General features: G+C 45.2%; 2 protein-coding genes and 1 long non-coding RNA gene across 3 annotated transcripts; 1 reads left to right on the top strand and 2 right to left on the bottom strand.

Annotated features, from left to right (window-relative positions):
* Nucleotides 1–4669: 4669 nt before the first annotated feature.
* LOC108935578 (sperm acrosome membrane-associated protein 4-like) lies at nucleotides 4670–10567 on the bottom strand. The gene is made up of 3 exons (XM_018754318.2): nucleotides 10426–10567; nucleotides 6229–6339; nucleotides 4670–6048 (listed from the first exon to the last, which is right to left on the bottom strand). Exons 1-3 carry the CDS (start codon nucleotides 10475–10477, stop codon nucleotides 5828–5830), a joined length of 384 nt encoding a protein of 127 aa, XP_018609834.1. The 5' UTR covers nucleotides 10478–10567; the 3' UTR covers nucleotides 4670–5827.
* Nucleotides 10568–12727: 2160 nt separating this feature from the next.
* On the top strand, nucleotides 12728–16110 carry LOC108935622 (uncharacterized). Its single transcript, XR_001966222.2, has 3 exons — nucleotides 12728–13197; nucleotides 14178–14313; nucleotides 15849–16110. It is a non-coding gene; the product is annotated as an uncharacterized LOC108935622 (long non-coding RNA).
* A 3628-nt stretch (nucleotides 16111–19738) lies between these two features.
* On the bottom strand, nucleotides 19739–24382 carry csnk2b (casein kinase 2, beta polypeptide). The gene is made up of 7 exons (XM_018754364.2): nucleotides 24259–24382; nucleotides 23591–23684; nucleotides 22628–22730; nucleotides 22199–22314; nucleotides 22004–22079; nucleotides 21355–21544; nucleotides 19739–20887 (listed from the first exon to the last, which is right to left on the bottom strand). The coding sequence occupies exons 2-7, from the start codon at nucleotides 23660–23662 to the stop codon at nucleotides 20797–20799; spliced, it is 648 nt and encodes a 215-aa protein (XP_018609880.1). The 5' UTR covers nucleotides 23663–23684; nucleotides 24259–24382; the 3' UTR covers nucleotides 19739–20796.
* Between the last annotated feature and the right edge of the window lie 63 nt (nucleotides 24383–24445).

The raw sequence follows: 24445 nt of genomic DNA, 5'->3' as shown, positions 1-24445 counted from the left end.
GGTTAGTGTTGGGGTGAAAGCTGTTCCTGTTCCTAGCGGTGCGGGTTCGACTAGACCTGAGCCGTTTTGCAGGTGGCAGAGGATTGAAAAGTGCCCGTGCGGGGCGACTGCGATCTCTCACGATGCGCATCGTCTTTCTGAGGCAGCGTGTGACGTAGGCGTCTTGGCCTGCTGGTAGCCGTGAGCTCATCTCCTGAGCCGTTTTGACCACCCTCTGTAGGGCCTTCTTGTCCCGTACGGAGCAGCTGCCGCCCCGGGATGTAATACACCCCGTGAGGACGGACTCCACAGCGCACCTGTAGAAAGTGGCGAGGGCCGTAGCGGACATCCGGGCTTTCTTCTGCCCTTCCTCCGGCCACCTCGGACACCCGTCACGCTCCGGGCCCCGCTCGGCGATTTCCCTCCGAAACACCTGCCGTCTGCTCCAGCGCCGCACACCTTTCCCCGCGGCACTTCGAGCTGCGCTGCTCCACCTCTTCTGCACGCTGGCCATTTTCCAGCGAATACGGAGCATTCGGTTCGTATGTTGAAATCCCAAATGCCAGCAGGCGTTACAGAAAATGAACAGCTGTACCGAGAGGCACGCGCCCAGCGCTACTCGTCAACGGTAGGAAGTACAAGGCAAGAAAGAATTTCCGAAAGGCCCTGCATACGGCATCACCGTAAGACATAACAGTATAGTACTGGTAAGTAGTGTATATAGCAGCGTAAATCACCGCGGGGAATGAGGTGTGTCGGCCGGTAACGCTACATAGAGTTCGTTGGAAGTCGCTTTGGAGAAAAGTGTCTGTTGAATAAATAAACGAATTTGTAGTATAAAAAGTCCTACATGCAGTAGTATTTTTACTTACTATAGCTGTATGTTGGGTTTTTACAGAGCCTTAACCAGAAATGGGCTGGAATGCAGGGCCCAGGAGCACCCTGTTTATTAGTATTATTATTATTATTATTATTATTATTATTATACTGCACAATGACAACGCACGCACGCGAGTCGGAAGCTACGAAATGAGATGGAATGCAAACAACGGCGTTTTTCCGCCTGCCGTCCTCCCGCTTTCAGCACTTCTTACTGCGCCTGTCCCATCGCAGGATTCTTCCGTCCCACGCACGTCATCGCCGCTTCTTTCTTTAGCCAGCTGCTCTGAATCATCTGATGTCTTCCGCCGAGTTAAAAAGTTATTGGTTTTTATTTGCACCGCCGTATGTATTTATACTGCGTTTTCCGTCCACGTCTATGTTTGATGTGAGCTGTTTTGTGGTACAGTGAAAGGCGATCACTTCCGCCACTTCTTTTTATATGCAGTAAGTAGGACATAGAGAGTGGGATATTTTTAAAAACATTTTTAAAACCCATTTCATATATATATTTTAAAATAGAGAGGTGTGTGGTGGCGCAGCGGGTTTGGCCAGGGCCTAGTCGCCAGTGGGTCCGGGGTTCAAGTCCTGCTTGGGGTTCCCTTTGGTGGACTGGCGTCCTGTCCTGGGTGTGTCCTTTACGCCTTATGTTGCCGGGTTAGGCTCTGGCTCACCATGACCGTCCTTGGGACAGGGGGTTTCAGACAGCGTGTATGTATATTTCATATAGAAAAATTTTTTTTAAAAATGTTCTCAAAAAATATCCTACTGTCATTTTTGTTTCTGGTTAAACTGAATGAAAAATATGAAACATCTTGAAACATTTTCCAGGTATTTCATGGCTCTGTCAGGTGCTCAGCACAGACCCCGCAAGTCCCTCAATAAACACACAAACACCCTGGGGGACAAGGGCGACTCCCCGGGTCCTCGGGTCCTTATATGACAATGGTGGCCGACCAGCCCTCGGGCTTTCTTTGTGACGCAGCCCAGCACTCCCCTCGTGACAGCCTCTGGTTTCCTCCCACACCCGGGAACCGATCTCACCGAACGGCCCACGGTCCCCCCCCCCGCCACCCCGCTCCCGTTATCGATCTGCTGTCACCCTGCAGCTAAACAGGGTCAGCGAACGAAAGCAGCAAAGAACAGCCCCGACGCAAATAAGCGGCACAGGATCTTGTTCGTCCCGATTGATCAACTGGCATTGATCTAATGGGTAAGAAATGCAGAGAAGAACGTGCTTCTGGCGTCAGAAAGGGCGCTGACGGAGGCGAGTTACACATGGTTGCGTGGCGATAGGGAGAGTGCGTGGCTGGAGGCCGTCATGTGGGAATCTCTTCAGGTGCCTTTCCGAATCAAAAGATGGTGAGGATGGGGAATAACGGAAAATGTGCACATTTGATTGACTGGTATTATTATGCACTGTGGGGGGTGCGGTGGCGCAGCGGGTTGGACCGGGTCCTGCTCTCCGGTGGGTCTGGGGTTCAAGCCCTTCTTGGGGTGTGTTGCAATGGACTGGCGTCCTGTCCAGGGTGTGTCTCTTTGGCCTTCTGCCCTCAGTTGCCGGGTTAGGCTCCGGTTCCCCACGACCCCGTATGGGACAAGCGGTTCAGAAAGTGTGTGTGTGTCTGTGTGTATATATTATGCACTGTAAATAAACATTTCTTTTGTTGAATTGTCCCAGTTCATTTGTTACTTATTGATGTGATCACTCGTGGAAGGCTGCTGATCTCATCTTAGGTATTTAGCAAAGCAGATCACTTATCTGGGTGACACACGGGACGTGCTTGTCATTTTTCACCGTGACGTTCAAACAATGAGACAAACCGAAAGAAAACGCTGCTGGTACAAAATGCGTAGCGTTTCTTGAGTATTCATCTATATGTGACATATATCTCTCCGTCGTCAACAACCGCTCACCCCAAGCCGGGTCGCGGCGAGCCAGGACCTTATCCAGAAACACAGGGCGCAAGGCCAAAGAGACACACCCTGGACGGGACGCCAGTCCATTGCAAGACACCCCAAGAAGGGCTTGAACCCCCGATGCACCACACCTGCCGCTCCACTAATCTGACATAGAAATACCTGGTATTTGTGTATCATGTTGCGGTACAAATTTCACAGCCACAAAGACAGAAGACCTCATGTAGTAAAACCCAAAGCTTTATTCCTTCCCAACGACGGTGGGGAGAGCAACGCGCACTCACAGTGTCGCACCGTCTCCCTGGACATTCTTTACACAGCCTTTAAATACATTTTAGTCCAGAGTGCAGCCTCTTCTCCTTGGTTTGAGGTACCTTCTAGCAGCAGCATAGCATCTCAGAATTTTCTACCCAAGAACAGTGGCACCACCCTGGTGTGTGTAGCAGTGAGCGACACATCATGTTCCAAGTTGCTATAAAGTAAAGGGGGGGAGGCTTTGTATCAGTAGATACCTGTAGCCCTTCTGGCCGAGGCAACTCACCTCACCCTTGTGGATCCTATTTTTTCACACCCGCTTTCACTCGCACTGCTGTGCACACATCAGTTATGTCAACACTTCACCTTCTGCATATCACTATTATTGCATGCACACATATCAGCTTAAAACTCGATTTTTAAAAGTACTCTCATTTATTTAGTAGATGCTTTTCACCAAAGCAACTTCCAATGAACTCTACGTGGTGTTACCAGCCCACACCCCTTATTCACCGTGGTGACTTACACTGCTAGATACACTACTTGCACTGGGTCACTCATCCATACATCAATGGAACACACTGTGTCACTCACACACTATGGGGGAACCTAAATAGCATGTCTTTGGAGTGTGGGAGGAAACCAGAGCACCCCAAGAACATGCAAACTCCACGCAGACCGAGCATGGATCAAACCCACAGCCTCTGGCACCACCCAGGCGCTGTGAGTCAGCAGCACTACTCACCATGCCGCCCGCAATATATAACCTGGTATTACACAACCTGGTATTAAAAACAAAGCTGCGCTCAAGTGTCGAGCTGTAGATACCAGCAGTTGCTCACGTGGAATCAGAATCCTGACGTCGATCATGTTGTTTGGCTAATTGCGTCCTGATAACGGAACTTGTAAGAAAACCGAGCTACGCCACAGCTCCAGGGAACATCCCTGGGGTGACTTCACCTAAAAGGTCTCAATTTCTGAAAATTCTGGGGTTTTTTTGGGAAAAAGAAGCTGTTAATGGGGTACCAAGTCCTGGGCAGCCAACCATCCAGTGAAGAACCGAATGAAAGGTTGGACTCTGGGAGGCTCTGGTGTTGAGAAATTTACTATACGCTTGTGCTCAGTTTTGTTCACTTATTAATTTGTCTCACCTTTTGAGTGTTTGGGTAAATGGGATAAAGATGGCAGCACACACACAGAGACACACGTCATTGTTGTCTTATTTAATGCACCATGGATCAATACATCAACCTGCTCTCATCGGGGAATAATCCTGTCCTGGATGAGCTAGAATTTAATTTTTTTTTTCTACATGTCAACCAAGTTGAAGCTTGTCACAAACCCAGTGTGTCTTACAAACTCGTGTCACTGTCCTAAGCAGCATGTGGGAAAATGTCCTCGCTCTTGCAATGCATCATTTTTGATAGACTCTACATAAAAAGACGAATAAAACAAATGACAGCTACGATACAATAAAATGTTTTCGTTCCGCCCTGTTAAACTTTTTGAAAAACACTTCTTTGAAACCAAGTTCGCTAGAACAACTGGAAAAACGAGTTTGTGCTGGGAGTGGACGACCGATGGGAAGACAGCGCTCACCCGGGACGTCAAAAAACAGCATTGGAATGGACGCATCCAGAGGTCTTCACATTTATTGAAAATTTTGACATAGCAAATCAGTGACATTAAAATGTTCATCTTACCACTTCCATTAAAATGTGGACATTTTTCATAAGCAGGAGAGTATCATACAGAAGAAATCAGTCACGCCATGTGCCACTCACAGCAAACATCATGTTAAGTATAAAAAGTCCCTGAAGTCTCTTCTTGCACGAGTTAAATTCCCGAAGACCTGAACACAGCAACCTGCCCAGAACAAAACCTCAATCCAACTAGATACATGCACCAGCAACTGTCTCGAGACGACACGTGCACTGTCCTCAGAGGTGTCGTCTTGTCATCCAGTCACATTATTCAAGAGATATTCCTCACAAGTCTGTGTGGAATAAAACAAATAGCTTTTCGCCTCATTATTTAAGAAAGAACGTGAAACTGAATGAATCCACGAGTTCGGTGCTCAGTGCCGATATTTCGCCATTGCGCCCGCCGTTTGGGTGCGATCCTGAAACGGTGAAACATCTTCTGGAAGGAATTGGGCAGAAAGCACCGATCCATGTGGACTAAACCCGTTTAGTTTAAATGTGCACAAAAGAAAAGGAGCCCCAAGAAACCCGAAGACCAAGTCGTCCACTAGAATTTTATTATAGGTGATCAGGTCCAGCTTCTCGGTCCTATCTGTCTACCGATGCTGCAAAAGGCCACAGCCGTTGTCCACAAGGGACTTGCTTGGGACCCGTGTTGCTTTGTCTTTTATCTGCTATTCCTGACAGGGCGACACAAGAAGCTCAGTAGCAACCAACACGTAAAAGGAAAAATATTTATTCAGAGGTCCGGACCATACAAGTGACCATTGTGTGGCCTTTTTATTGTGAGCGAGGTGTCTACACTCTTGAAAGGACTCGAGTATGCACGGGTCAACAGAAGGGCATCGCACTTCAGTCATTTTTTGGACTGTACAGGAGGCCATAAATTTTTTATCGCCTTTAAACTTTACATTAAAAATCTAATTAAGTTGCCAGGGGTAGAACTGTTGAGAGTGAGTGGTAGAATAAATGCCTGCCAGGAATGAAACCCATCATTGGTGGAGGAGAGAGGGTGGTGGTGGTGGAGGGGGCGCAGAGAGAGGGAGGAGGGTACGTTTGGCAAGGGCGCGTAGACGGAGCTCTGGATGAGCTCACAGCAAAGTGCCAGTGACAAGGACTCCGGTGAGAGTGGCCAGGGTGAGGGACAGGAGGGCCGCCCTGGTCTGTCCAGGGGCTGCGTTGCACAGGTCAGTGTTGCAGCAGGTCTTGTTCATGCTGTAGATCACGCTGCTCGAGCCGAAGGTCACGTTAGACACCTGGTTGCACTGGGCAACGGAGAGACACCCCTTCGTCTTGATGTCAATTACTTGTGCTGAGGAGACAAAGGGCAGGTTACCTTGCAGAAAGGGAAGTCATTCTGCTGAACAGACTTGAAAATTGAGCACACGGTAGGATAAGAAAGACACAGATCCTTCATAAATAATCTGTACCTCCAGGGGCCTGGACTCTTAAGGCTAAATTCAGCACGAATGGTTACGAGGTCTTTGCTCACCGGCCTTCCCAACGCCGCTGAAACACTGCTCCCCACTGGCGCAAGTCATCGTTGAGGTGATGCAGAGGTTCCAGAATCCCAAGTCACACTTGTAGCACTGCAGAGCCTGGGCTGAAAGAAATACGCCGCCGTTACCGCGTTCACCCATCATTGCTGCGTCCGCGCCTCACTCGCCCGGAAAGCGACCTGCTGCGCTACGGAGCAAAGTCATAATAATGCACGATGCGCTCAACTCCGCTGCTTTGCGACCAAATCAACAGGGCTGCATCTGGACACATCACCGGCGATGTAATCGGACGCCGCGGGATCTTTTCCGTCTTTCCACTTCAAACACCTCCACGCAGCTGGCCCAACCAGGGTTGACCATTCCCCGGTTCTGCACGCCGGAGGTTATCCAGCGGACCCGTACCATTACGCTCGTGTGTGGAAATCCCAACGGAAGCAGGTTTGAGACAAAATGAACAGCAGCCCCGAGAAGCACAGACCCAGGGGTCAGTGACATGTAGGAACTACGTGGAAACAACTCATTTACTTTGGGCAGAAAAGTTCAACTTCGCAATGGCTGGGTGAGCACGTAAAATTACACCGCTGAAAAAAGAAGCGCTGTGTCTCAGTGAGGAGTTTCGGTCACACCCTCTATTGTGTATTTGCCCCAGGTTCCAGTGAGCTCAGCGCTGCTAAATGAACGGTACAAAAACAGGATTTCAAAGGCCGGCTCAGTGTTATGAGCATCGATGCAGTTAAAAGCTTTAAGAGTCGTTATCGGAATTCTTAAATGTTTGCCTTTTCAGGTTAGTGGAATGGGTGCAAGCGTGATAGATCGATCACTTCAACACATGGTCCTACTTCTTAGTAGCGAAAAGCGGACAAGCCGTACAGAGCGGCGTTTATTCCCTCCGGTCGGCGTTCGTGCGGGACGTTCTGTCGCGGCACAGTCGGGGTTTAGCTTTGGGGACGCTCACAACTTGCACAATGTAAATTATACTCTAGGGCATCATAGGGAGTAGAGCAGAGAACAAAGCAATGACATCTGTTTCAAAGAAAAGTGCCGTCCAACCGGTCATTTTCCACGTGAGCCTGGTGCTCTGCCGTTAAAGCTCAAAACAAAGGCGTCTTGCTGACGTCATGGTTGCGAGAGGCACTGAAGTTCGGTGGAAGCCTGATCCGTGCGAGTGACAAAAAGTAGACGTCACATGACAAGTGGGACAGGTGTGCGTGTCTGGTCATGTTCCTGATGCTCAGGAAGCAGGTTCGATGTGTCCGTGATGACAGTAATCAAACTACTGGTGATCAGGTGGTAGGAATGTGCACGACTGGTGCTCTAGTGAGATGGCGCTCGAGTAAATCTAGGTAGTCACTGAGTGATCACCCACAGGGTGATTTTTGTTGTGCCACGGGCACACGTGGTACAAAAGCCGTCTGCAAACACCTTTCACTGGCAACACCTAAACAAACCTGTCCGTGTGCTGGATTGGGTAATGAACATGGTGAGCTACCGCTTGATGGTGCTCCACTCAACAGTTGAAAATTGGGGGTGTGGGGGGGGGGCATCCCCCACACAGCTGGTAGTGCACATTTACGTTTCTTTATTTAGCAGACAACTTTTCTCCAAAGCAACTTCCAATGAACTCTATGTAGTGTTATGAGCCCACACCCCTTATTCACCGCGGTGACTTACACTGCTAGATACACTACTTACACTGGGTCACTCATCCATACATCAGTGGAACACACACACTCTCTCTGTCACTCACACACTATGGGTGAACTTGAACAACATGTCTTTGGACTGTGGGAGGAAACCAGAGCACCCGGAGGAAACAGACACGGGGAGAACGTGCAAACGCTACACAAACTGAGCGGGGATCGAACCCACATCCCCTCGCACCACCCAGGTGCTGTGAAACAACGTAGTGGGCAGAAAGGTTGTAGGGTCAAATACCACCTGCAGCTGTCGTACCCTTGAGCCATGTACTTACCCTATAACTGCTCCAGTAAACGTTAACCAGCTGTGTGAATGGGTTAATAATTCTAAGTGCCTTAAATTGTAAATTACTCTGGAGAAACGTGTCAGCTTAATGAATAAATGTGAATGTTCCACCGAAACAAAGAATCCCACCATGCCGTAACTTTCATAGTGGTTAGAGCTGCTGCCTGAAGAATCTCACCTCCGGCTCTCGTATCCTTGAGCAAGGTACTTACCCTAAATTGCTCCAGTAAAACTACCCACCTGTGTAAATGGGTAAATAATTGTTAAGTAGCTAAACAGTGCCAGTTGCTTTGGAGAAAAGAGTAAATGTAAACCGCTGTGTCTTGGGTTCAGGTGCCCGCAGTGAGTCAGTATGCAGACCCGCCACCGGGTGGCGCTACACCCACATAGAGCGACGTAGCGGTTCGCTGGACAGTGACGAGTCACTCTGTAAAGTACTGGAATGAGCTGTTAGACGAAAACCTAACTTTGCTTAACAAACACAACTGTACATTTGCATATGAACGAAAAAATACCTTTTCAATCAAAAACGCCCCTTCTGTGTATGTGTGTGTGAGACGGAGTGGCATCCCGTCCAGGGTCCATCCTGTGCTTCCGGGATAGGCTCCGGAGCACCGCGACTCTACCGTCTACGTCGAACAGCGCTAGTCAACAGCAGTAGTCGTAATAATAATAATAATAATAATAATAATAATAATAATAGTTGGTTGGCATTGTTTTGTGTGCTCTTTGTCTTAAAGATCTATTTATGATCGCACTCGTGTTTCGCGGACCAACAGCAACTAGGAGCAGGTAAACAGTGTAAATTTGTTTGAAGTTCAATTGAACTTGGAAAGAAAAAAAAAAAAAAACAGTTAATTCCGTTTCTCAACTGACAGATTTGGTACCAGAAAGACCTGGTTGAACTCTTTCTCTCTTTTTTATTATTAAACTGGTGAGAGTTAATGTTTAAGGGAATATTTGCATCGTTGTAAAAGGGCTTTCCGCGCGCCGCTTCCCCGCGGCGAAATCCCTCGAACTGGCGGCACGGGGCGCGCGCGCGCGAACAAGGCGGCGGGAGCGCCCGCTCAGACACAACCCGCCCGAATCGCCCCCACTTTTTAAGCAAGCGCGTGCGCAACTCTATTTAGTATTTTATTTTACCTGTTAAGGTACATAATAATAACAGTAAGAGTAGAAGGAGAAGGAAGAGAAACTGCGTTAAAGTGGAGTCATGATTAACAACAAATTTTTTAAAATTGCGGTACCTAAATTCTCGGTGTTGTAGGATTTACCTCAGGATTTACACACAGTTCTGCTGACAAGGAGAGTCGCGTTGTTTAAGGACTCGATACAGAAAACATTTCCGTGTCCCTTTTTTATCGCATTTGTTGAAATATTTACATTTAAAAACCGAACTAATGTTTTATCGACGATTTCTTAACAAAAGACGCAATTCCTTCTCGGCGGAGTGGAGAACAAAGTTCGCTGCGGGTGCATAGAACATCGCTAAATAATTTTTTAAAAGTTTTTTTTGTGAGGAGGAGCAACAAAAGTAGTGGATTTTTGGATGTGTTCCTGTTCCGCTATACACAGCGGTTCACACTGGCAGGACAGGTTTCACTGCCACCACACCCGCCGCGCCTGACTGATTTAAACATTTAAGGCGAGCAACAATACTACTACTAATATTAATAATAATAGAAATAGTAACAATAGCTACAAGAGTGAAGTCATTAAATTTTTTTTTTTTTTTTTAAATGCGGGACATAACTCCTCATTGTTGGATTTACCTCAGGACTGCTAAGTAGGTAGGAAAGAACGAGTCGCGTTATTGAAGTTGTGAAATGACTCGATACAGAAGGCAGGTCTTTGTATTTTTTTTTAATTTTATTTTATCCACGTCTGCTCAAATAGTCATATCTAAAAGAGCGCACAGAACAAAAGTAGTGGGTTTTTAATGATCATGCGTTCCTAGACTTGTTCCTCTCACTGTGAACACCGGCAGAACAGGTTTTCACTGCCACCACACCCGCCGCGCCAATTCAAACATTTTAATGATGACTTTTAATTATAATTAATAATAATAATGAGAAAAATAACAACAACAATAATAATAATAAAAATAATAAAAAATGATAAAAATAACAACAATAATAATAATACATGAGGCCATTAAATTCAAAATATAAGTCAGAAAAATATAAGAAAAAAATGTGCTAACTTACCAGCTGCAAAGAAAAGGCCAACTGCCAAAACGCCAAGAACAATTCTGTTCATGTCTGAGGGGTTTTTAAAATCTCGCTGAAAAGATTCCCAAGCTCTAAAGGTCTTTGCGGACGTGGAACAGCTAGGAAATCCAGTAGAAAAACACCACGGTATTTATATCCACACCCAGGGCAGAGAGGCATCTCTAGCCAATGGAGAAGTCAGTGGAAACGCCCTCCTCCTCTGGAACACCTAACACAGCTGACAGAGGTGGGCCATGTCTGATAGGGGAGGGTCATGTTTGAAAGGGAGTTGGGGGACCATGTCCGACAGACTGTGTTGGAGCGGGGAGAAAAAAGTTTGAGACGGGGGACCATGTCGAAGAAGTGGGACCATCCATGCTAGAGGAGGACCATGTGGGACAGAGGGGGTCCTTATGTATGATAGCGGGGGACCATGCATGATGGAGACCATATGTAACAGAGGGGCACCATGTGATGTGGGATAGAGGGGTATCATATTTAATAGAGGACAATGTCACCGTGGGGGGCGGCATATATAATAGAGGAGATGCGGTTGCCAACCGTCCCGTATTAAAATCATACGGAACGCGGTTTGTCCCGTATTTTTAACCTTTCACACATTTAAAAGTATTTATTGCATATATTTACTGCATAAATGAACTTCGCAGTCGGGGGCGCGGTGGCACAGAGGGTTGGACCGGGTCCTGCTCTCTAGTGGGTCGGGGGTTCGAGTCCCGCTTGGAGTGCCTTGCGATGGACTGGCGTCCCGTCCTGGGTGTGTTCCCTCCCCCTCTAGCCCTACGCCCTGTTTTGCCGGGTTAGGCTCCGGCTCCCCGCGATCCCGTATGGGGCAAGCGGTACAGACAGCTGTGTTATGTGTGTGAGTCCGACTGTTATTTGGCGTTGCTACGTTACCTGGACTCTACATTTGACAGTGGGGAGAAGGGCAAGGGGAACCCTCCAGAGAGGGACAAGCCACAAGGCAGGTAGCTACTAACTAGATGACTAGATTTCATGGCTATTAGAATAGTCCAGCTCGTAAACGTTCCGTCCATGAATTTCCGTGGACGCATCCTGTTTTGCGTCGCATACTCCACCGTGGCTGAGAGAAAAAAAATCTCTCTTACAAAATTTAAATTACAGTTCGCCATAAACTCTTTCTCCTCCCTGACTTTGCTAAGCCATCGGTTCTGTCTCCCATTCTTTTTTATACTTTTTATACTTCTCTAATAGGGTTGTCAACCCCTGCAGAAGAAAATAAGGGACACTTTTGGATTCTTTATAGGAAAATAAGGGACACTCGGAATTTCCTTGTAGGTAATGTATGTGTAAAAAAGAAGTCTCTGCTTGACTGAATTAAATGCTAAAAAATGAATCTGATACATTCAATTTGCTGTTAGCTCACTCAAATCAAATGTAGTTTTATAAAATGTATTTTAACCAATGGATTATACATGATTTTGTGATTATTTTGAAAAGTAAAGGTAAATTGCTCCTCCTTGGGGGGGTCGTTCCGTCGATGAGGTTCCGTGGACGCATCTAGTTAGTGGCTACCTGCCTTGTCCCTCTCCGGCGGGGGGGTTCTCCTTGACCTTCTCCCCACTGTCAAATGTAGCGTCCAGGTAACGTAGCAACGCCCAAAAGCAGTCGGACTCACACACGCAACAGCTGTTTCACATCCATTTTTGCGATGTTTTCCTAATCTTCCTCAAACACTTTTATGCGAACTGCGAAGTTTATTTATGCATTAAATATATGTAATAAATACTTTTACATGTCTGGAAAGGTTAAAATACGCGACAACCCGCGGGCCGCGTTCCGTATAGTTTAAAATAGGCAACGCAGCTCTTATCCCTTAAATACGGAACAATTCCGAATTACGGGACGGGTGACAACCCTAGGAACGACCCCCCAAGGAGCAATTTCCAGTTTTTTGTTGCACCACTCAGCCCATGCTGATATATGGTAGCTATTGTTTTGTATATATGTATTACACAGACACATCTTTAAACTTACTTTTTCAAAATATATCACAAAATGTATAATCCATTGGTTAAAATACATTTCCAGTATAAAACTACATTTGATTTGAGTGAGCTAACAGCAAATTGAATGTCTCAGATTCATTTTAGCACTTAATTCAGTCAAGCAGAGACTTCTTTTTTACACATACATTAACTGCATGGAAATTCCGAGTGTCCTTTATTTTCCTATAAAGAACCCAAAAGCGTACCTTATTTTCTTCTGCAGGGGTTGGCAACCCTCAGAGGAGACCATATGCGACAGAGGGGGAGTAAGTGTGATAGAAGACCTTGTGGAACAGTGGGGACATGGAGGGACCATGCTGTCCACTTGGAATGTGTATAGCTAGACCTCTGTTCAATAAATGCCAAGTTTACAGGCTATTATCAGAGGAAGAATAAAAAGAACTGCATTCAGGCAATGTGGTACTTGGCACTTGGTTGTAATTCCATGGTTCACAGTTCCCGTTTTTCAAAATTTTCAGGAGGACACTGGGCATACTGTTTGAGTAGAAAAAAGTGTGATGTTTATCCATTTCCCTTCATAGGGTACAAAATAACAAAGTTACAATAAGAGACATTTCCTCTGTTTTCCAGTCTCCACAGCTTTAAGCAGAAACATTCTGGGTGTGGTTTGACTTCTGGAACCGGTGGCTCTTTGTGGGGCTTCACAAGGCCTACTGGGTGTGGCCAAGACATTTTCCCCTTAAAAACATATCAGAGTAAAAATTACCAACAGTTTCAGGAGGTAAGTGCTGTGGTACACAAATGTTAATATCAATTTTTTTTAGAAATCTATGAAAGCAAATAGCAATAGAAGCAGCAATTTCTTTCAAATAAACATATTTGGTGAGCAAAAAAAAAAAGTGTTTTTATTTTCATGAGCTACGTGTTTAAGTTTAATTACAATCCTTACTGCTAAAGGAATATTAAGGTGAAGAGGGATGAGAAATTCCATTTCAAAAGGATGGGGCACTACATGTTTGAACCTGTACAACCCTCCTTAGGCGACACAGCAATGGCTGTTTCTGCACAAGTGACACGTTTCATTCCAGTTAACTACTTCATTTTCTGCCATTTGATTTATTTTGCCGTCTTTTCTTAAGTGAGTGATGCTCGCAAATTGCACCAAAACAAATCTAATCTCACAACTTTTAGTAATACTACTCTGAAACTACATCTAATTTGTAGAAGTGTCAGAAGGTCTATTTCGGCCAAATGTAAATGAAGTTTTGCTAGGAAGTCAAAGCGTTTTCTTTGGAATAAATGCGGTGTCACCACAGTTAGAAACATTCAAAGACAGTGACACAATGTCACCCCTTGTTTAAAAAAACAGCTTCGAGAATAAGATTTGCATCTTATGGTTTAAAACGAGGCAATGGCACACGGTGGTGGAGGTTACGCTTCTGGGACATGAACAATCTTTTGAGGTCCACCTGTTGACAGCAGCCCGTGTGCAGCGTGGCTGAGCCGCTGAATCACCTCTCGCGTCATGTTTGTACACGTCTCTCCAAAACAGCAGCATATTTGTGGAGCCAGGCGCTCAGTATCTTGGGCAGAATGTGAGCGTGGGACTGTAGGGAATGTTCGTCGCCAGCTAATAAGTAACTAAATGGACTTGCTTGGAGTCATTGCACTAATGGGTGAAGGAAACAGAGTCATTTGGGTGCAGTTGCAGCAAAGTGTCCCCTGATTTGCACGCGCAAATGTGCTGTCTGTCCCACACAGATCCCTGGCCCAGCATTCAAGTGAGCAGGGTGCCGCTGTATCTATGTGGAAATCCAGGCAGCCGGGGAATGCGGGGGGAATCGAGTGCGGAGCCCGTGACTCAAGCCGGGACATGTGTGATCCTCTGAGCGGTGAGGTGAGTCCCGATGTGTGGGAGTGGTGCAAGACAGCCTTTGTGGAGAGAGTTACAGGAAAACAAGGGCTGGGGAGCCGAGGAGGGATGCAGAGTCGTGGCCAAGGCAGACAGACAGGGTGGAGGGAACACTTTGGGACAGAAGTGTGTTACATACATACATTTATTTAGCAGATGCTTTTCTCCAAAGTGACTTCCAATTGAAACTATGTAGCGTTACCAGCCCACACACCTTATTCACCATGGTGACTTACACTGCTAGATACACTCCTTACACTGGGTCACTCATCCATACATAAGTGGAACACACACACACACACACACACACACACACACACACACACACACACACACACACACACACAATGTGTGAATCAGATCAGCATGTCTTGGGACTGTGGGAGGAAACCAGAGCACCCCAAGACCATGCAAACTCCACACAGACTGAGCATGGATCAAACCCACAGCCTCTGGCACCACCCAGGCACTGTGAGACAGCAGCGCTACTCGCTGTGCCACCGTGCCACCCACACAGTCACACAGAGCTGGACAAGCTAGTATGCAAACTAGGAAAAGTCACAAACATACAGAAAGCAGTGAACCTGATTGCTCCTGGAAAAACACAAATGCAAAACTGTAATTAGTTCTGGACAGAAGCATCAGCTGAGTAACCTAATAAATGGGAACACTAACATAGTGTCACACGCAATTTGTCAATCACGCGTACACACACACTGCATTGGTTGGAATCAAAAATGTTTGCTTTATCAGCTTCCTTCTGAAAGGACTCGTGGAAACATTGAAAGTCAGTGAAGTTTTTCCGCAGAAGGGATTTTCCCGTGTTTGTACACGATACGCGACGCTGGAAAAAGTGCCGCGTATTTATTTACAGACTATTTTTATTGACATGCGTGTAATTAGGCTCATTAGCATGAATTTGGTTAATGTTTTAATGCTTATTTGCTTTAATGGGTGTGTTATTTTCCTCTTCCCTTCTCCGTGTGTGTGACGGTGAAGAACTTTGTTTTGTGAGATCCTTCTGTTTCGTGCTTTGCAGAAGCAAACACTGGGAAAGTTTTATAACATTATCCTTATGAGTGTTACTGTCTGCCGCACCCTGAGCGAAACACTGGACGGCACGGTGGCACAGCACCTGGGTGGTGTGAGAGAACATGGGTTCGATCTCCGCTCAGTCTATGTAGAGATTGCATGTTCTCCGTGTTTGCGTGGGTTTCCTCCCACAGTCCACGTGCATGCTGTTCAGGTTCCCCCGTAGTGTGTGAGTGACAGAGAGAGTGTGTTCCACTTATGTATGGATGAGTGACCCCTTGTAAGTAGTGTATCTAGCAGTGTAAGTCACCTTGGTGAATAAGGTGTGTGGGCTCATAACACTACATACATAGTATCCACTGGAAGTCACTTTGGAGAAAAACGTCTGCAAAATAAATGTAATGTGTGTTTCCCACATGGACAAAAGCTTGTGTGACTGGATTTTCCAGATGGGTCTGTGTAACATCTCCATTATGTGTGTTACTCAGAGGGTCATGTGAATCCCAGGCTGGACCGCCGCGCCCAGGGACACGGCACTCCTCCCTCCCGGCTGACGCTCAGCCCCTCCCTTCCTCAGTCCAGGCCTCGATCTTCAGGCTTTTTCTGGGGATACCCACTATTTATGTGGGCAGAGCGTTGCCATGGCTGCTAATAACAAACTTAACGTCTGCCGTTTCTGCAACCGCGGCCCGCGGCGGCCCGGCAGGACCAGGGACTCTGACTTCGGTTGTTGTCATCGTTTTTGCAGCTCTGCCCGTTCTAAAAAAGTGCATTTCACGGTCACATGCTGTTAACTTTGTTTATGAGTAAATTTGCCTGCTGACTCAGGGAACAATCCACATGTCATGGGAACAGATGACTGTGTTCTGACTCCGTCACATCTGTTCAAATGGATCCAGAACTTGACTCCCCTCAAAGTGTGGAGAAAAAATGTCCCTGTCATCAGACTAAAGTTCTACTGACATCAGTCGAACCAAAGCAGCTTGCATTTCAGGTACTGCACTAAAAACTGCTTTCTGCGAAAGACCAACTAAAAACACGGTGGAAAAAAGACGGCGTTCCCCGTCCCCTCGTAGGAACGTTGACGGTGGAGGATTGCCAGAATGCAGTATTTAATCACAGATAAGACTGCACTGTACCATGGTGACCAGGTAAAACTGACATTGCTGCACCTTGGTGGTTGATGAAGGGCATTCAAGCAGAAAGCTGGAACTGTTCATATTTACTCACAGTGATTGAAGTTGAAGGACCGGATGTGAAAAGAGGTCAAACTCAAAATACTCATTTAAAAAGCTTTAAATTATGGACAGTGGAAGGACGTCACACAGCCAAGATTTAATTGTACAGTAACTCTAGTTTTCATTCATATATATTTTTCTTTCTCATATATGGCTCGAAGGCTACTTTGGATACTGCATGTGGAAGAATGGCTTTGCCAGTGACTGAGGTGTGCAAAGTTGTGAAAATGCAATTATTGATGAAGATCATCGAGAATATTGGAGGTCTTCGTAGCTCGGCTCGATGGCTGAGGTGTTCGGTTGTTCGCCGAGCTTGGCATTTAAGTTACAAACGTTTCATCGCCAGTCGAGGTGACGTCATCAGTGCGCAAGTTCTGTGATTTGTGTTGGATGCTTCCTCCTTTATATGGACTTTGATGGGTGGGTTTGCCTGAAGCTTGGACGTGATTGGTTGGTTTCATGTGACCTTGAGCACGAGCGGTTCAATTATTGATCTCTAATTCCTAAAATGCATGAAAATGAATAAATTTAAATATTACATTTATCTGACGCTTTTCGCCAAAAGAGCCGACAACCTTAAGGTACTTACAATTATTTAAACATTTATGCAGGTGGGAAACCTTGACCGCAGTAATTTCAGGTAAATACCTTGTTCAAGGGTATTATAGTAGGAGGTAGGAATTGAACCTATGACATCGGGGGTCCAAGGCAACAGCTCTAGCCACTACACCCCTAGGTATGAAGTAGGAAATAACAAGGTAATAGAGAATAAGGATGCTGGATGGACTATGAAAAACATTTTAGAAGCTAATAAATGTAATTTGTGAGTATATGTGAGTTTTGAGTTCTGTTCTTTATTTATGACCTTCATGGGTCAGCTCAGGACATGGCGCAATGCGGTCTGCCTTGTCCGATGGTCGTCGATCCATTCGAAGGCCCCCGGGGTGAGCTGCGTGTCCCTTTCTCATGCGCCACGTTGCAGTCACAGGACCTAACGCAGCCAATAAACCGCATACAGGGATCTACCTGGCACTGCAAAATGAATAAACAAGGACACACCTGAACACAAACACACTGGCGATACGTGTGTGTTGACTCTACAGCCTTCTCCGTTCTGGATATTTCTTGCAAACTGACAATGGTACAGTATCTACTCCAGCTACACAAAACAAGCAGTGAGACACACAGGCCACTGGAACGAGCTCTTCAGCCCTTCCTGACTCTCCGTGGTGGATATACCATGGAAATAAAAACTTCCGTTTACAGGTGGTTCCGCACGTCCAAGTGGTGTTACGGGGGGGCGGAGACCCGGTCGAGCTGCTCCGCGCAGAAAGCTTCATCTAATCCTGGATCAGTTTGCCCTTCGATATTGCATATCTGCATGGTGTTCCTAGGGCTGCAGACCTGCAGAAACCGACAACAGTAAAACAGCTCTCTGCAGCCAGTGACGCCTGATCTCCTCAGAATAAAAAATGTCAACATCTTGGAGGACATCGCAGGAAAACAGAAATAGTGTGACAGGTCAGCAGGAATCGGTAAAAGCAGGGAATATACAGTATATTGCTACCATAATCCTCGTATATGTTGCTGCCGTATGACAAAACTATAGAACGAAAGGCTGGAGCAGAGCCTCAAAACCAGAGGTTTTAACATATGACACTTCTCATGTGACAAATGTGACAACTGAAAACTGAATATCTAAAAAAAAAATAATGAAATGACTTGTTCTATTATTAATTAAAATTCATTCTAACCTCAGCTCAAATTCATGTCTAATAAAAGGAAAAAAGCTGTGTAACACATTTAAGTAGAATAACAATTCTAACATAAAATAAATTAAAATATAATTTAAATTAGTTTATCGCGGTAGTGTGTGAAAACTAGCTTGAGGAAGACGAAGGAGCGGCATTTGGTGGGTGTCGGAGGAGGCTGATGGGGGGGTGACATTTTCAGTTCTTGCTTTGATTTAATCTCACAGAATAAATTGTTTGTGCTGTGCTTCCAGACAGACCTAATGCAAGAGAAATATGCCTTTCACCAAGAGTTAATACTTTCAACTTTTTCCCCAAACTGTGAGCCACTCACAGATGCCTTGCCTTCTCTGTCTCAGCAAACACATTAACTCCTTCTGCTGGGGCCGTTTTTCAGAAATAGAGGACTTCAATAAATAAATGAAGGATTCAGTAAAGAAACCACAATGGTACAACAGGAGATGTAAACACAAATAAGTGGATATGGTGGCAGACCATACAATGAAGACCAGACCACAACTGAGAGCATGGGTACCTTGTACCCAGAATGCAGTGCGTTTCACGGCATCTCTTCCTCGGCTGCTTGGCACAACTTTCAGATGCAGTCTTCATCACGTCGAGCTGAACGTTGAGACTCGGAGCACATGTTGTAAACTGGGCGAATGAAGACCTGGACCAATTAAAGGTAAGCGATAATAGCCGACCAGGAGAACAACTGTCTGGGAATGAGCGTATACACCTATTGCAGGGTATTCTCAGCACACCTCACAATGTCACCGTTTTCTCAGAATTCCAGTGTAATTTTCTACAGCTGTTGTCATACTGCCACCCACGTGAAGTTTTTCTCACTGCCTGGGAACCAGTAACACCTCATTTCCCTATGCTGCCAAGCCTACTCACATTCATTTGAAATATTAAGAGCCGGACCTACCCATTTCTGCGCCCTGTATTTAAACGTCATCGCCAGGGCGAAGGGTAGCATTGCTCAGGATCCTGTACAGCCATCCAGGCCACGGCTGGGCTGGGCTGCAGGGAATGTCACAGATGGGTGTCACAACTCAGAGCAACGGTCTGTAAGCCACTGCTTTTCCAAGCCGTAAACACTGAGCCAAGCCCGTGTACCTTTGAGAAAGGTATTCAGCCTGAATTGTTCCAGTGAAACACCCACCTAACAAAACATGGAAACTGATAGTTTCAGACTAAACAGGTATGCAGCAGAGAGTTTAGCTAGCAGACAATCAAATATGGTACTTGTCAAGGAGTAGAAATCTGAAGAATATCATAGACAGCTTGCCATGGAGTCCCAGCCCAAATCAAACTTGCCTTTGAGCAAAACAGGCACGCGAGAGGTGTGCCAAGTGGAAAATGTCATACAAAAGCAAACGGTCATATGAAAAGCAAGTTTATTGTGCATTCTGAATCCTGATCACTGCTGAACAACTGGAGAAGTTTTCTACCAATCATCCTCAGTACTGTACTAAAACCAAAGGTTGTCAAGCCATCTGTTCTAATTGAAAAACCAAAAAAAAATTGTATAGACACAGAATATAGTAGTTACACCAACAAACTTAAAATTCTATTTAACAGAAAGTGTCCTGAAAATCAGCTTCTCATAATATATATTCTTTACATAAATAATTTGACTACAAAATGCAGAACAGCACTGCTGTGCAAGGCTGCATTGTGGTGGAAAGGAATTGTGGTGAAGAGCCATGGAGCAGTAGAGTGTAGCTGAGGTCTATACTGTTCCAGTGGCAGGAAAACACACACAGACAGCATGGGGCTGGTTTCAACAGAATAAGACTTTTTTTTTCTTTTTTCTTTTTTAAAAAAAAAGAAAAAAAAAAGAACCTTTTGTGTCACTGAGTTAAAAGCAGAACAAGAGGACAAGTATCAGTTACACCTTGTAAACTTATTAGTCATATCAAAAACCTTATATAAACCAAAACATACAGCACTGTGCTTTTGAGTATTATGTGGTAAGGAGTAGTACTCTAGACGACATGAAATCTTAACTAGCTTATCCTTTGGCCCCTTTTTTACCCCCACCATAGATTTGACCACATACCCAAAATTAAGCACAGACAATACTTAAAGGCACAGGCTGAGCCCACATTTTGTGCCTTGGTTTAATTAAGGCTTGAGGATGATGAAAAAAGTGCTCTCAAAAGATGCAACCCTGCTGTCTCTGTGTGTTACAACCAGATACACACATTTTTGTGTGACCAGAGAGAGATGTGGAACAGAGACAGTAAGCAAAAGAAATATAAAGAACAAGAAGAAAGAGAAAACAGGTGCGGCATCTATGCGTTTATGCCCACCCGCACATGTCCATCATAAACATCCTTTTCAATAAACAGAACCTAAACCACATATAAACACTGTCTCTTCCACAATGCAGGCAATGGTGCAGAGCCTGGTTCTGATCCCTGCACCCTGCGACAGTCCTAACGAATGGCTTTCACAGGGCTCTTGAAGCTGGATGCTGCCTGCAGTTGGAGTTGGTAGGCCATCGGATGGATCTTGAAACCATAGAGCCTTGAAAGAGAGAACAAGAACTTGCCATGTGAACAGGAAGCAGGAAATCATGCAGGAACCAAACTTTAAAAATAGCATCCTGAAGAAGTTTCACTGATCAAATTAACACCCTCTACTCCTGGGGTAGCAGAAGATCAATACATTTACATTTATTTACTTACCTGATGCTTTTCCCAAGAACACATTGATTTAACTATTTACAAAGGTGTGTAATTTACACTGGCACAAGGCAGGTAAGTGGCTTACTCAAGGGCACTACAGCAGGAGGCAAGATCTGAATCTACCACATTTGGATCTGAAGATACTGCCTCTAATCATTATACTACCTGCTGCCCAAAATATTGCTACCTAACTCTTCACACGAGTTCACTTTTTTTTTATGCCATGCCATTTGCTTTCCACAGAAATTCAGTGCAAGATTCAGAAAATAATAGCTGCACATAAAGCTCAAAGAAAACAATACTGACCTGGGCACAAACTGGTTGGCTGGCCGCTTGGGCCTATACTCAGGGTGCACCATGAAGAGCATATGAGGGAAGCCAGTCCCAAAGTAGGCCCCGTCGGTGTGGTGGTGCCGTGACGACTTGGGGGTGTACACATCCATGCACTTGGGACAGTAGAGCTTTACCATAGCTTCTCCAGGAATATCAGACAAACCTGACAGGTGAAGTACACATGTTTTGACCTACTGGTGAATAAAACTCTGTTCTATACGAACAGATCATGACAAAGTAGACCATCCGATCAATAGCTCCACTTAATAGGTCAATACTGTGCATACCAAAGGTGAAGCATATGAATGTAAAAAAAGCAATACAACTGTGAAGTCGCAACATGTCACAGCAGAATCCGGTTTAGCTATAAAGTGATCATTGGGACAGCTATCAAAAGAACATTCCGGTAATTGAGCTCTGAGCCTCACCAAGAGTACAGACCAATTACTGGGGTGGGAACTCTCGGGAGAAATTATGACTCCTACCCTGGATCAGTTCCACCTTAGTTCCGGGTTGCTCCGGGTGGCAATTATAATAGCTTTGAAACATTGTGCAACTTAAACCGGATTTATGTATGATTTGTGTTATTCCTAAACACACCCACACACCCTTTCAGACTCACCAATAGGCAGCATGGGCTGGTTTTCACAGTAAACCCTGGGACAGTAGCCAAAATCTCCCTGCTGATATTTCTCCAACTGAAAGAGGGACAGTTGTTCTGCGTTAATGCAGAATCCATGAAAGATATTTATACCTTTGATAAAGCAAGAAACTGATGGCTTATATCAAAAAAGGCAAACAGTGAATGTGGCCATACCATCTGGGCAATGCCACGGTTGGTAAGGATGTACCGTGCGTGGATCAGACCATACAGCATCTCAGCCGCCTGCTCAATCAGGTCGCTCTGATTGGGGTTGTCCTCCAGCTCTTCATCTGTAGATAAGGGACAATGCAAGAGCATCAACAATGAACATCCCTTACAACTCAATTCACACACGCAGAGCACAGCCCCTGGTTCACTTCTTTAAAGTATTTTACAGATTACATGCAGTCCGTCATACACATTTTTCTTTCATACGAAAGCTACCTTGCATCAGCAACACCATTTCAAAAAGTGAGCATCACAGTGTTAACTGCACTAAAATGCCGGCAAACTCCAAAACACCATTTCTCTAAGTGGGAAAGAAAAAGGGTAGCACATAAACTAACACAACTTTATCTAGAAAGAGCGCATTACTGTGCCTACCTGGCTCGAGGTCCAGGATCATGTCAAGGGCTTGTCGATAGTGCGGGACCTGCTCATTGAGGCCTGTCAAGTTGAACTTGTCCTGGATGTAGTCCTCATCCACCTTACAGAGAAAGGGTGTACATCAGCAGAGGTGCTGTGGAAACACTGCTGCCTACACCACAGGATCAAACTGCATGCTTGTAACACGCTTCAAAAGTATAACCAAAACCACCGTCTCTGCTGCTAACCAGTACATTCACCAAAAAGGAGGGCAAACTCAAAGGGCAGCATCAAAATAACATGAAGGAATATTAGAGTAAAATACAAAACACTTTTATAAATACATTTCTTAAAATAACAGTTAAAACCCAGGCTATTTTATGGATTGTTTCCTAACACAAACCAGAGCCTACAGAGAATACCTTAGAGTTTAAAGCAGGGCTTCCAGGACTCATGAACCTCTTGTCCACGCAGTATAGAATTGCTTTGAAACTTCTACAGCGAGTACCACTTACATACAGCTTCCCTTTACATTAATTTGGTTACCTGACACTCTACTACGAAACAACTTAGTTTTAAGCTACTGTCAAGCCCAAAAATGCAGCTTTAACCACTATGCATTGCACTGCCCTGAAAATACTTGCTGCTTTAAAAATAACATTTTCTTACTCAATACAAGCTAAAAATTGAATAAAGATACTACTGTACTGTGCCTTTACACTTTCTAACAATTACATGTGAAGGTGATACATTTTCAGGGCAACACTAATATTTCTTCTGAATTTATTAGGGGGTCTGTGGCCTACAAAAACAACCCGTTTTAAACAGTTAGAAAGTTAACGGATAATTTCTTGAAATTTGCAGTGAGAGCACTAAGTGGTCACTCAGCATGACGTCAGAAAGCCAGGGACCGATAAGCGTTACCACAATTTAGAGACCACGAGACCGTGGTAGCAGGAGCAAGTGAGAAAGTGCACCGACCTCACAGAAGAACTCGTTTCCCCTGAGTCCACAGAACCAAGAGATCCAGGATACTTCCTCTGAACTGCTCATGCTGACGACCCCTAGAAACCACCTGTGTACACAGAAACACATAAAATATTTAATTTAAAAAATAATTTAAAAAAAAAAAAACCGCCCTCCATACAACGTTACCCACAATCCACCACGCCGGTACCCATAATTCATGAGTTATTTCAAAAGATGTGTGAAACTTTGAAGTGGGGGTTGCTTTATCATGAAATTAAACACAAGTGCTCTGGATAAATATAAGTAATACAGAGTTTTAGCCCCAAACTCCCAGCGAAAAGCCCGGGATGCCGAATGGTGTCAAATCAATACTGCACAACCAACGACACTTTGGAATTTCAGCTAACACATACAAACTAGGCTGTAGGGCTGTACACACGTTTTAAATAACCACACTGTACTTAATGACCTCAAATAGAGACAGTACAGCTTTTGAAGTCTCTAGGCTCATTCAATATTTCAAAAATGACAATAATATGGCAACGAGCCCCGGTCACTAGTAGCGAAGTCAACATGGCGCTTTCGAGCGTAGGCCGCACGAAACCTGACGGCCGTTTCAGGAGGAAATTCCTCCTCCACATCACGAATTAAACTAAAATATCACACGTCCAAAAACTTACCTCTATTACAGGTTAAATACACCGATGAATATGACAGTAGAGGCGTGTAAGGAGTATATACAGATACTCCTCTCGTACCGCCTAACACAATAGGCAGCAGCAGTATTGCAGCGCGAGCAGCTTCCCTGCCTCAGTGACCGAATGACGCATAAATTCCGGGACGAGGACGCGTTGAATTGTGGGACGT

Source organism: Scleropages formosus, chromosome 23 (genome assembly GCF_900964775.1).
Source record: "Scleropages formosus chromosome 23, fSclFor1.1, whole genome shotgun sequence".
NCBI lineage: Eukaryota > Metazoa > Chordata > Actinopteri > Osteoglossiformes > Osteoglossidae > Scleropages > Scleropages formosus.
This window is presented reverse-complemented; position numbering and strand designations above follow the sequence as displayed.

Coding starts and splice junctions, on each gene's coding strand:
- csnk2b (XM_018754364.2), bottom strand. CDS start 23,662: ATGAGCAGTTCAGAGGAAGTATCCTGGATCTCTTGGTTCTGTGGACTC. Junction 22,080..22,198: donor ACCGTGGCATTGCCCAGATG/GTATGGCCACAT, acceptor TCCCTCTTTCAG/TTGGAGAAATATCAGCAGGG. Junction 21,545..22,003: donor CCAGCCCATGCTGCCTATTG/GTGAGTCTGAAA, acceptor TTCACCTGTCAG/GTTTGTCTGATATTCCTGGA.
- LOC108935578 (XM_018754318.2), bottom strand. CDS start 10,477: ATGAACAGAATTGTTCTTGGCGTTTTGGCAGTTGGCCTTTTCTTTGCA. Junction 6,340..10,425: donor TGGCCTTTTCTTTGCAGCTG/GTAAGTTAGCAC, acceptor TATTTCTTTCAG/CCCAGGCTCTGCAGTGCTAC. Junction 6,049..6,228: donor CAGCGGCGTTGGGAAGGCCG/GTGAGCAAAGAC, acceptor TTGTCTCCTCAG/CACAAGTAATTGACATCAAG.